At 39.8% G+C, this 12746-nt stretch overlaps 1 protein-coding gene across 1 annotated transcript; it reads left to right on the forward strand.

The window, feature by feature from the left end:
- Window positions 1-760: 760 nt before the first annotated feature.
- On the forward strand, window positions 761-12288 carry LOC121981321 (acyl-protein thioesterase 1 homolog 1-like). The gene is made up of 10 exons (XM_042533775.1): window positions 761-896; window positions 1399-1500; window positions 1580-1694; window positions 9443-9479; window positions 9562-9631; window positions 10099-10203; window positions 10862-11012; window positions 11117-11199; window positions 11752-11845; window positions 11940-12288. The coding sequence occupies exons 2-10, from the start codon at window positions 1470-1472 to the stop codon at window positions 12025-12027; spliced, it is 774 nt and encodes a 257-aa protein (XP_042389709.1). The 5' UTR covers window positions 761-896; window positions 1399-1469; the 3' UTR covers window positions 12028-12288.
- The last annotated feature ends 458 nt before the right edge of the window (window positions 12289-12746 follow it).

A 12746-nucleotide genomic window follows, 5' to 3' on the forward strand; every position in this document is an offset into this window, starting at 1 on the left:
TTTTTAATCAAGGAACATTGTGGGTCTGGTGTGAGGAGATCAAACTTTATAAATTAAAATAATCTATGTTTATCAGTATGTTTCAGTTAAAATTCAATAATTGAACTAGAGAACTTAAATTGTATTTATTTCATGTTCTATTGGGCTTTTGAGGTCGTAAAGAGTCCAAATGTGCCATCTATATTATATTAACTTTCAATTAGAACACTTGAGTTTAATCTTTAGAAAATTATGAACATGTTATATTGAAATACAATCAAAGTCGCATATTAAAAATATATAGAAAATATTATACATCTATAAGATGAAAGATAATCAATCTTATTAGATAAATTTCAAAAATAAATTTATGAGGACATAGGTCTAAAATAATCTAAGTTCAAGTAGATTGAAATGATCGGTAACTATAAGACCACTCAAATCAATACGATTGATGAATTTTCAATAAATATATGCCCGTAAAATTCCTTTAGTCTATATTCATATCATTTAGCAGTTGGCTATATAAGTTGACGTTGCAGAAGGCGTTTGTGACTGATCTACAGCGATTTAAGAATTATTCAAATCTGCACGAGTAAATTTCCGTTTTTTTTTAAAGGACTTTTTCATGAAAACAAGAATAATGATTAAAAATAGGCTTCGAGTACCCTGCGTCACGGGGCAACCACGCAAGCTGAGCCGGCCGGCCAATCCCATCGATGCCGCAACCCACTTGATTCGCGCGTGAACAGGGGCCCACTTACAACAACCGGTGCCAGTGGACAAACCCAGGCTTTCATGGTGCAGCAGGAACACCGCCCTTTTCTCCACCTTCACAAATCAATCCCAACAGGAGCACCGCCCTGGTCTCCTCCTGTTCATGGATTCCTTCTAAGACGAAAGCTCCCTCGATCGAGGTTTCCCCACGAATCCATTGCTTCTTTCGATCGGTTTTGATGTTTTTTTTTAATCTTTTGGCGATCGAGTTACTGCGAAATCGAGAAGTAGATCGTCGTCGGATTGTTTAATCTTGGGGCCATGGTTGCTATCGATTATTCTGTTTTTTTTTTTTTTTTTTTTTTGTTCCCTGCCTACTTTGTTGCCTATAACTTTTGCCAGTCGCAGCGATCATTTTTCTCTGCCAGTTAGCATCGGTTCCTGCGAGCTGCTCAAGCTTTTGTCACTCCCCTTCTTTTCTACCACGCCACCACCACGTGAATCTGCCTGCCGCTGCTATTCGATGCTCAGCGTGGGAGTTCGAAAAGCGGATTAGCTTTTCGCATGCTGTGCCTCTATTATTTTGACTTTCTCATTTGAATTGATGCTGTTTCTTTTCGGGAATAGAAACCAAATGGGTTGTGATTCGTCCTCTGTCCGTTCGATATAAAAAAAATAATTGTAAAAATTGTTCTTTTTCAGCGGGTGCATCCGAATTGCTGCAACATTCGCCGTCGGTAGGCCGGGGGAGCCGAAAGGGAGCTGCAGTGGAGATGAGCTACGGGAGCAGCTCGGTCGCTTCAGGTTTGGTTCTCTTTTTGAACTCTTCTATCGATTACCGGTCTACTTGGAATTGATTGAGTTGGGCAAGGAACTCGTGCAGGCGCTAAAACTACCGGAAGGTCGTACGAGTTTGGGAGGACGTATGTTGTTAGACCCAAAGGGATGCATCTGGCTACCGTTGTGTGGCTTCATGGTCTTGGTGATAATGGAGCAAGGTAATGGAGGACTCCTCTCTCTCTCTCTCTCTCTCTCTCTCATGTTGACAAAACAATTTGTTACTGAATTATGGACTACAAGAAATTTCTCTGTTTCTAATTTCTAGGCATGAGTGCACATGGCAGTGTTGACATCAATATTCTGTAGTCTATCTTCTTTCTGATTATGAAATTTTTGATGACATAACCATTATACAATTGAAAACTCTGGTTCAACTGCCGGTTTCCATGGCATCGTCTGTTTCAACCTGATTGCATCTGTCTAGGCACATATATATATTGATAAGCATAATCTGATTTACTGGAAATGGAAGTGTTTTAGTTTATCACGTTGTTCAACTACTTTACATCTATTTCTTATTCGGAAATGGTATAAACTGCTAATTGGGGTTGGGGTTTAGAGAATAACAAAATGAAAATAATTTTAGATGACTTCTACTTTTGATCTTTTGGCAAGAACTAGCGATAGTGCTTGTCTTCATTGCCAATTCAGAACAGAACTCGATGTTTTAGTCATTCATATATTTTTTGCATCTAGAACTCTGATGATAAAGTGCATAATGCATCCCATGAATCTTACGTTTGCACAGAATTTTGATTGGACCACTAATGCTTCGATTCGAGATTGGTTTCTGCATTATGATACCTAGACATTATATTCTGCCTGATTGATTATTGAGTCTTCTGCATTATAATTTCCATAGGTTCCGTTCTGTTTCACTTGTAGCGCTTGCAATTGAAGGTCTATGGATGTTTAGTATGCAGTTTGAATCCTGCTCTCCTTGATCATCCAGGCTCTTCTGATTCCAGTCACTTATACCTTCTGCATGATTCCTTCCTGAAATATGCTTGGAATTCCATCAGTTAACTCCCTGCATATGATCCTTCCTTGGTATCTAGAAAAGGTGGCAAAACTGAAAGATCTATTTTCAGGGAAGGGTTTTATGTTATTTAAACTAGTGGTGGCAGTTGTAGCATAAAGTGTTGGAAACCAAACAATCTGTAGCCGGAGATTTACAGGAAATTAGCTGAATCTAAATACTCGAATTAAATTCAACTCACAGTTAAGATGACCTGAGCAGATAATCTCAGGCTGCCAGCAGGGGCTGGTTTTTCTGACCTCAGAGTCTGAGCAATCAGATCGTCTGAGCAGACTGAAGGATAGACGGGCAGAGCGGGAGACCAGTCGGGCAGATCAGAAGGGCGAGTGGCCGACCCAACAAATGAAGAGTCCAAACGAGCGGACAAACAGAGCACCGGACCGAGGCCTGCGATTGACGCAGTTTCCTTGAAACAGATTCGTCCCACCTCCGGCTGTGCTTCGAGGTTTTCTCGGATCGTCTGTTTCCCAGGATACAACGGCAAGACCACGAACGCAACCAAGCACTGGTTGTTCGTGGCGAACTGAGAATGCACCTGAGTGCTATCACAAATAGTTTAGCCGAGCGGATGCACGACTGAGAGAAAAGAATCAGGAAACGAAGGTGGAGGAATTCTCTTGCTTTCGCTTTTTTCTTCTTCGCTTTGCTCAAGATCCAGCCTCCTTATATAGGAGCTCTCATCTTGCCTGCAATAAATGATCAAATTATGATCATTTAATGCTGAGTTAATTTCGTCATTAATGGGTTTAATGTCTTCATTAATGTCGAGACGTTACAGAATCATTATTAATGAGATTAATATCGTCATTAATACTGAGACGTGACGTTACGAAATTACCATTAATGAGTTTAATGCCGTCATTAATGTCGTGACGTTACGGAATCAGCATTAATTTCACATTAATGCTTCCATTACATCCTTGAACAAGATTCAAGTGGCTATATGTTGGTTCATTCTTTTGGGTAAATTTTACCTCAACCGGTCCGGCATTCGACATGCACAAGTTGTGCTCGCGCACGAGTCAACCTTGGTTTGGTACAATCCGGGCCCTGGATTTGCACCCACCCCTGCGCACTCACGCGTGAGAGAGTCTCTCCCCATGCATATGTTTACAACGTCAATGCATGTGTCATAATTTAAACCAACAATAAATCCAAGAGACTTCTAATGTGGGACTAAACTCATGAACAATAGAGTCTCTTCGTCTCCATCTCTTTATTCCATTCACATTTCCAACAATCCCCCACATGAATGGAAAACAGGGTATGTGATAGCATTCAACAGTTGAGTCAAGTATAGGATAGGTAGGTTTTACCCTTTGAACCCTCCCTTGTGAAGATCTGGTTGCTTACTGGCTGATAGTAGACATGATGTCTTTGAACTATACTGCCGTCTGTGTAAGCAGTGACAAATCTCACCCAAGACTCTCCCTGATACAACTCAGTTCTCATGAGTGTGTTCGTTCTTGGCCATGAACACGCCTGGTTCTGTGAGAAGCTCTAAGAATTATGCCTCCAATTCTCTTCGAAGCGGCCCCACTTCTTTCTCACATAGGTGATCCCTCAAGAGTTCCAACTACTCTTTTTGATCATTAAAAACCCATCGGCTTACCCTCGTCTAGTCACTGTTTCATTGGGCTACCCCCACAGTGTGTCTTGTCAGCGCAGATTAGTTGTCCCTTTGAACCTAGTTTTTAGGATCTCCAGTCAGCATAGGTTGGGTGTCCTCTGCACTGATCACTGACAACGGCATCAAGCTCATTCCCTGTGATGAGCTTGCAACTAACTCTCGATTTAACCCTTTGGTTAGCGGATCCGCTAGGTGATCCTTTGACTTCACATAGTCAATAACTCCAGTTGAGAGTTGTTGTCTAATGGTATTGTGTCTACGACGTATATGTCTAGACTTACCATTATACAGATGGCTCTGTACCCGACCGATTGCTGATTGACTATCGCAATGTATGCATATCGCCGGCACCGGTTTCGCCCATCGTGGAATATCTTCTATGAATTGCCGTAGCCACTCAGCCTCTTCACCGCACTTGTCAAGAGCTACAAACTCAGATTCCATCATGGATCTGGTTATTACGGTTTGCTTAGAAGATTTCCAGGAAATGGCTGCACCTGCTAGAGTGAAGACATACCCACTCGTAGACTTAGAGTCTTTTATATCGGATATCCAACTTGCATCGCTGTATCCTTCGATTACAGCAGGATATCTCGTATAGTGCAATCCATATTCACGAGTATACCTCAAGTACCTCAGTACTCTTGTTATCCCTTTCCAGTGCTCAACACCGGGATTACTCGTGTATCTACTCAATTTGCTTACTACGTAGGTCAAGTCTGGTCGAGTACAACTCATCAAGTACATCAGACTTCCAATCACTCGAGAGTACTCTATCTGCGAGATACTTTCACCTCGATTTTTCGATAGATGTTGACTCGTATCTATCGGCGTTCGTGCCAAAGCAGTATCACCCTTGGTGAATTTTTCAAGAATTTTGTCCACGTAATGGGACTGACTAAGAACAAGTCCTTCTGTCGTTCTAAGAATTTTGATTCCCAGAATCACATCAACTAGGCCCATGTCTTTTATGTCAAATCTTGAGTTCAACATATCTTTGTGGATTTGATTATCTTATCATTACTCCCAATGATAAGTATGTCATCTACATAGAGGCACAAGATGACATAGTCACTCTCTGTGACTCTCATGTAGACACATTTATCACATTCATTGATCTTGAATCCACATTCCTTCATGGCATTATCGAATTTCTCATGCTACTGCTTTGGCACTTGTTTCAAGCCATATAATGACTTCACCAATCTACATATCTTGTTTTTCTGTCCTGGCACAGAAAACCCCTCAGGTTGGTCCATGTAGATTTCCTCTTCTAAATCTCCGTTTAGAAAAGCTGTCTTTACATCCATTTGATGTATTTTGAGATTCCATAGAGCGGCAATAGCCAACAATACTCTAATGGAAGTTATTCTCGATACCGGAGAGTATGTATCGAAGTAATCAAGGCCTTCTCGTTGTCGGTATCCTTTGATTACCAATCTGGCCTTGTATTTATCGATCGTGCCATCTGACTTCATTTTCTTCTTGAAAATCCACTTGCAACCTAGTGGTTTACTTCCCGGAGGAAGATCCACAAGTTCCCAAGTGTGATTTTGCAAGATAGATTCTATCTCAGATGCAATTGCCTCTTTCCAGTGAGGTCCATCAGAAGAGCCTACAACTTCTGAGTAACTACGGGGCTCACTCTCCAACATGAAAGTGATAAAATACGATCCATAGGATTTTTCTACCCTAGCTCTTTTGCTCCGTCTAGGCTCAACCTCCACTGGTTCCTCATTGTCATCATTTTCTTCTTCACCTTGTGTTTCATTCGCCCGTTTTGAGGAGCTAGCATCCTCACGGGTCTTATATGGAAACACATGCTCGAAGAAAGAGACATTTCTCGATTCGATTATCGAGTTCTTATGTATCTCCGGTATGTGTGACTCATACACACAAAATCGATAAGCAATTATGTGCATATCCAATAAATATGCAATCAACAGTCTTTGGTCCTATCTTAATCCTTTTTGGATCAGACACCAACACTTTGGCAAGACACCCCACATTCGTAAATATTTGTAGGACAGTTGTCTTCCATTCCACAACTCATAAGGGCTCTTATCTATTTTCTTCCGAGGCACTTTATTTAAAAGGTAATTAGCTGTTAACACAGCTCCCCCCCACATGAACTCTAGCAATCCAGAGCTTAATAGAAGAGCATTCATCATCTCCTTAAGAGTTCGATTCTTTCGCTCAGCAACCCCGTTTTGCTGAGGAGTATAAGGAGTTGTTGTTTCATGTCTGATCCCATGTTCAGCACACAACTCAGCGAACGGTGACACATATTCACCGCCTCGGTCACTTCGAACCACCTTAATCTTTCTATTAAGCTGGTTTTCAACCTCGTTCTTATAGAGAGCAAATTTCTCTATAGCTTCATCCTTACTTTTGAGAAGATACACATAACAGTATTTTGTGTTATCATCTACAAAAGTGATGAAGTATTTATGTCCACCACGCGTTGGCGTACCTTTTAAATCGCACACGTCAGTGTGGATTAGGTCAAGTGGTTCGTTACTTCTTTCAATATGTTGAAAGGATGACCTTGTCATTTTCGCTTCAACACAAATCTCACATTTGTGTTTTGGGTTAAGATGGAATGTAGGTATGCTTTGCATGTTTATTAATCTACGCAATACATCGTAGTTAACATGTCCTACTCTACCATGCCACAAACACGAAGACTCAAGCATATAAGTGGAAGAGCTTTCAGTTTTATTTATCTTGGGCCTAATGGCTATTACATTGAGCTTAAACAACCCATCAGATACATAGCCTCTTCCTACAAACATCCCATTTTTGGACAATACAACTCTGTCCGACTCAAAAACAATGTGAAAGCCATGCTTGCTCAGAAGTGATCCGGACACTAAATTCTTCCGAATCTCCGGAACATACAGCACATTGTTCAGAGTGAGGTCCTTGCCCGAGGTCATCTTCAACACCACCTTTCCTTGGCCCGTGATGTCCAAGGTTGCTGAGTTCCCCATGAACAGTTTGTCTCTAGTGACTTCTTCGAAGTTGCGGAGCAGCTCCTTGTTACAGCAGACATGTCGAGTGGCTCCAGTATCGATCCACCATTGTCGCGGGTTTGAACCGATCAGGTTCAGCTCAGAGACCACAACGCAGAGGTCGTCCATTTCTGGTCCCTCGTTCAGGTTGTCCTCCTGCTTCTTCTTCGGCTTTCTGCACTCCAAAGATTTGTGACCCACTTTGTCACAGTTGAAGCACTTCCCAGAGAATTTCTTCTTGCTGATGCCTCCTTTGGGTCCTATCTTGGAAGACTTGAGGTTCTTCCGTTTCAAGCTTTGTCCGTGCTCGACCACGTTGGCTTTGACAGTAGCCGGAGAGAACAACTTTCTCTCTGAACTCTTGTTGTCTTCTTCGATGCGAAGTCGAACGATGAGTTCCTCCCCATTCATCTCCTTCCGCTTGTGTTTCAGGTAGTTCTTGAAATCCTTCTAGTCGGGAGGCAGCTTCTCGATGATAGCAGCCACTTGGAAGGTTTCACTCAGAACCATTCCTTCTGAGTGGATCTCGTGCAAGATCACCTGAAGCTCCTGGACTTGACTGATCACCGTCTTGGAGTCAATCATCTTGTAACCGACGAGGTATAGTCATTCTTTCTCCAATCCGAGCATTTCATCCCACAATGCTTTAGTCATTATCTTCATGTTATATACATTATACAATGAATCAGCAAGGCGATTGAGGATGTAACTCCCATAAGGAACTCAAAATGGTTTCATGCGTCAACAACACTATCAACTTGGATATCATTGTCATCCTCAAATGGCTTAGGAGATTCCTATGTTAAGAACCGAGCCAAATTAGTGTGGTCAGACAAAAGATCATCTTCTGCCATCATCCCTTAAAGTTCAACCCAATGAACTTCGTTGGCTTCTCCTCATAGCTAACTCGAATAGTCACAACCGGTGTAGAGGAGACCTACAAGTGTTGAGCATCAACATTATCTGTGGTAAGTTCAACAGAGTGAATATGTTTCAAGACTATTGGAGATATTTGCCGAAGATAATCAAAATTATAGAATCTAAAATCACTAAATGTAAAAGACTTAAGACGACCCGAGCAGATAATTTAAGTTTTCCACAGAGTTGTTCTGTCTCGTTCCTGTGCATAGGCAAAGTTATGAAGTAGATGCAATGCATAGTAGAATCGAATCGGAAAGGGAGTACGTTGAGTAAGACACGAAGGTTCGCGCTCAACACAGTTTCCTTGAAACAGATTCGCCCCACCTCCGGCTGTGCTTCGAGGTTCTCTCGGATCGTCTGTGTTCCATGAGATAATGGCAAAACTACGCACGCAACCAAGCATTTAATTTGTTGTTTGTGACGAACTGAGAATGTATCCGAGTGCTATCACGAATAGTTTAGCCGAATGGATGCACGACTGAGAGAGTATTTGTGGGAGCACATGGAGGAAATTCTCCTTTCGCTTTGCTTTCGCTTTTTTCTTCTTCGCTTTGCTCAAGATCCAGCCTCCTTATATAGGAGCTCTCATCTTGCCTGCAATAAATGATCAAATTATGATCATTTAGTGCTGAGTTTAATTTCGTCATTAATGGCTTTAATGTCTTCATTAATGTCGAGACGTTACAGAATCATTATTAATGAGATTAATGTCGTCATTAATACTGAGACGTTACGAAATCACCATTAATGAGTTTAATGCCGCCATTAATGTCGAGACGTTACGGAATCAGCATTAATTTCACATTAATGCTTCCATTACATCCTTGAGCAAGATTCAAGTGGCTATATGTTGGTTCATTCTTTTGGATAAATTTTACCTCAACCGGTCCGGCATTCGACATGCACAAGTCGTGCTCGCGCACGAATCAACCTTGGTTCGGTACAATCCGGGCCCTGGATTTGCACCCACCCCTGCGCACTCACGCGTGAGAGAGTCTCTCCTCATGCATATGTTTACAACGTCAATGCATGTGTCATAATTTAAACCAACAAGAAAGCCAAGAGACTTCTAATGTGGGACTAAACTCATGCACAATAGAGTCTCTTCGTCTCCATCTCTTTATTCCATTCACATTTCCAACATAAAGGACATGCATTTCCATTTGCATGTACTCTCCATCTTATTGGACGTGGTCAATTGGAGTTCTTAGTCTTATGCAAGCATAGACATATATGAAGATAATACTTTCAAAACAAAAATGTTTTGAGTTCTAATTTGCTTATTTCTTGTTTGTGCTGCAGCTGGTCACAACTTCTGGAAACCCTCCCCCTTCCAAATGTAACTATAATCTTAAACATCTCTTATGTTGTTTCTACTTATAATGGATCCATCATTCTCATAGTATTTTTTTCCCATGTAGATTAAGTGGATATGCCCAACTGCTCCTACCAGGCCTGTAGCTGTTTTTGGAGGATTTCCTTCATCTGCCTGTAAGTTAATTCATGGTTGGGTTTTGGGTCTTCTAAGGGCATCTCTAATCGTTAAAGCTCTAAATGAGTTTTTTTCTATGATTCCATTATGCCACATCAACATTATAAAAACTCATTGAAACATCCCCAATGGTTAAAGCTCTAAGTGAGCTTTTCTGTGATCTAATTCATAACATGTAGTTGGATGGCTCCATGCATATTACATCAATTTCGATACAAAAGAGTAGGTTTGAGTTTTCACTACTGCTCTTAAACTGTAAACTTCAAACCTCACCTCTACAATGGTTCAAACTTTTATATTCAGCTTTTTTTTTTAAAAAAAAAAAAAACCTCTCACAAATCTTACATTGGAGATGCCCTAAGCTCACGTTATCTCATCATTTGTGCAATTATTCAATGTTTGACTTAATTGGAAAAGATAACATGTGATGGAAATTAGCACTACTAAATTTTTTCACGTTATCTAGGGTTTGATGTTGGTGATTTGTCAGAAAGTGGCCCTGATGATGTTGAAGGAATGGATGCATCAGCTGCACATGTCGCAAATTTGTTGTCGGCAGAACCTGCAGATGGTATGCTCCTCAGAAGTTATGCTTGCTTGCTTGCCTCTGTTCCACATAGCAATTCATTGATATCAAATTTTTAAGTCAATGTCACCTATCCACACTAATTAAGTTTTTCTAAATCTTATCGAGTGTTCCATCTAGCTCAATGGAAATAGCGGATGTACCCAGTTGACAAGGTTTTGGGGGTTTGAATCTGCCATTCACCATGGTGGTTTATCCTCTAGTGCAGATTCCAACAAAGAAACTTTGAGAAAAATTCATTTCTTCCCATGGAATGTATTGTCTCTTTCAAAAAATTCATCAAATAACGTTAACATTTTAAATTTACTCGACGGATATGTAGCATGAGACAATGGTGTCAATGAGTTGGGGTGAAATGGTGAGAGTTTGAACATTTTAGAGGATATTTTTGATGATTTTACAATTTTTTACCAGAATTTATTATTTTCCACCGATGAATAAGGCATCTAATTCTGAGCTTAACATAATTTACCTACATTGTTCTTTCTTTTTAATACTGAAATTAAAAGATGTCACTGGCTATTCATGTTGACCAAAAAGAATCATGCATATGGACTCGGGATAAACCACTTCTATAGTATGTGCTGAATACAATTTGATCAGTATAGATTAACAAGTTTGATGATTTGACTGGTTTTTGCAGTCAAACTTGGTGTTGGCGGCTTTAGTATGGGTGCTGCCACGGCCTTGTATTCTGCAACTTGTTCAGCCCATGGGAAATATGGAAATGGCAAGTTGTACCCTGTGAATTTACGTGCCGTTGTCGGTCTAAGTGGATGGCTGCCATGTGCCAGGTAATATTGTTAAGAAACAAAGATGGTTCCTATGACTATACTGTTTCCTTTTTGTAATCTATATCAAGATAGTTCTTATTTGTAATGCCATTTTGTTCTTTTAGGAGCTTAAAGAACAAATTAGAAGGTGATACCGATGCTGCAACAAGGGCTTCATCTTTGCCTATTCTACTTTGCCATGGAAAAGGTATATTGATACATGTGCTTCCTTATTATGTCTTTTAGCTACACCCATTTTTTAAACTTAACTTTTGGAAATAAATTTTCATTTAAATAGATTGAGGGAATTAATGTTTGACTTTGGTGGAATCAATTCTGTGAACAAATTTTCTAGCTATATTTATGAAATTAATACCTGATCCTTTCTGGAATTGATATGATTTCATTGCTCTTAAGGTTATTTTTTTTTGAGAGATCATTGCTGCTCTACTGGTGGGAAATGTTTATATTGTTTTCTGGCCTGTGGTTGTAGGTGTTTGAGCAAAACAATGAAACACTCACCTTAGGCACAATTTTTTTACTTCGATTTGGAAGCAAGTATAGCCTAAATGGGGTATTGCTTCATTTGTTCGACACATCATTTTGTAGAAGTTTTTATACTCGGTCTATGAGGTATCGGTGTCGACATGAGTGGTGCTAGGGAAAAGATCCAACTAAGTGCCATTGCAAAAACTTCTTTTTGGAATAATTGGCATTTGACAGTATCCGTCTTAACTAAACAATTTTATCTTGTTTGCAGGAGATGATGTAGTGCCATATAAACATGGAGAAAAATCTGCTGAGGCTTTAAAATCATTTGGTTTTGAGAATCTTCGTTTTGAAACATACAATGGGTATGTAAAATATGCTTCCTTGAAGATTTTATGAACCAGATAAAAATATTTCTCTTCAGTAAGAATTGTTAGCACTTGAATTATCTATATTTAGGCTCGGTCACTACACGGTCCCTGGAGAGATAGATGATGTTTGCAAGTTCCTTACTGCAACGCTGGGACTTGACGGTTCTCAACCTTAGTCAAGGAACAATCCTTTCGTCATGTTCACCACTGGGATTGAGAAGAATAAATTGTTTGGTGTGGTAGATGAATAGATTTTCCATTTCATACAGTTGGTGTGGGATTTAAGATAAATATGGATCACGCTTGAGTAATGGCATTTCATATATTTGATTTGGGCTTTGTTATAATATCGATCATGCTTTTGAGCAATGGTATCTTGATGGCAATTGTATTAGCCTGAAATATTTATTTTTAGAGATGTTGGTTATTTGTATGAATTTGAAAAGGCTTAATGATAAAATTGTTGTTTTTTTTAAAGAATGCAGGATAAAATTGTATACAATGGACTGATTGATTCTTCTTCTGAATCTCATATCGGCAGGAGTCTTATTTTTTATATGAATTTAATTTGAGTGGTCTCAGTAACTCTTAATCGGGTTGGTACATTACAATTGGTTTTGCTCTCAAAAAAAATAAAAAAAAATGTGAAACTCTGGAATATTTCTGCATGTCAGATAGTTGTTTTTTTTTTTCAAAAAGATGAAATAGGGAGTTTTCGTCTTCTTTTACTTCACAAACTTCATTAGGTACAATTTCAACTTTGTCAATGTATAACCTCGTCCTCATCGACCTTCGTAAGCTACCTCACCACTCACCAGCCTTTTTAGCTTCTCCCGGAAAACTTTCCTTTGCAATTGGAAATGAATTTTCATCAAGAAAAATCTGGGAAGTTGAC

This window comes from Zingiber officinale, chromosome 5A, assembly GCF_018446385.1.
Source record: "Zingiber officinale cultivar Zhangliang chromosome 5A, Zo_v1.1, whole genome shotgun sequence".
In the NCBI taxonomy this organism is placed as follows: domain Eukaryota; kingdom Viridiplantae; phylum Streptophyta; class Magnoliopsida; order Zingiberales; family Zingiberaceae; genus Zingiber; species Zingiber officinale.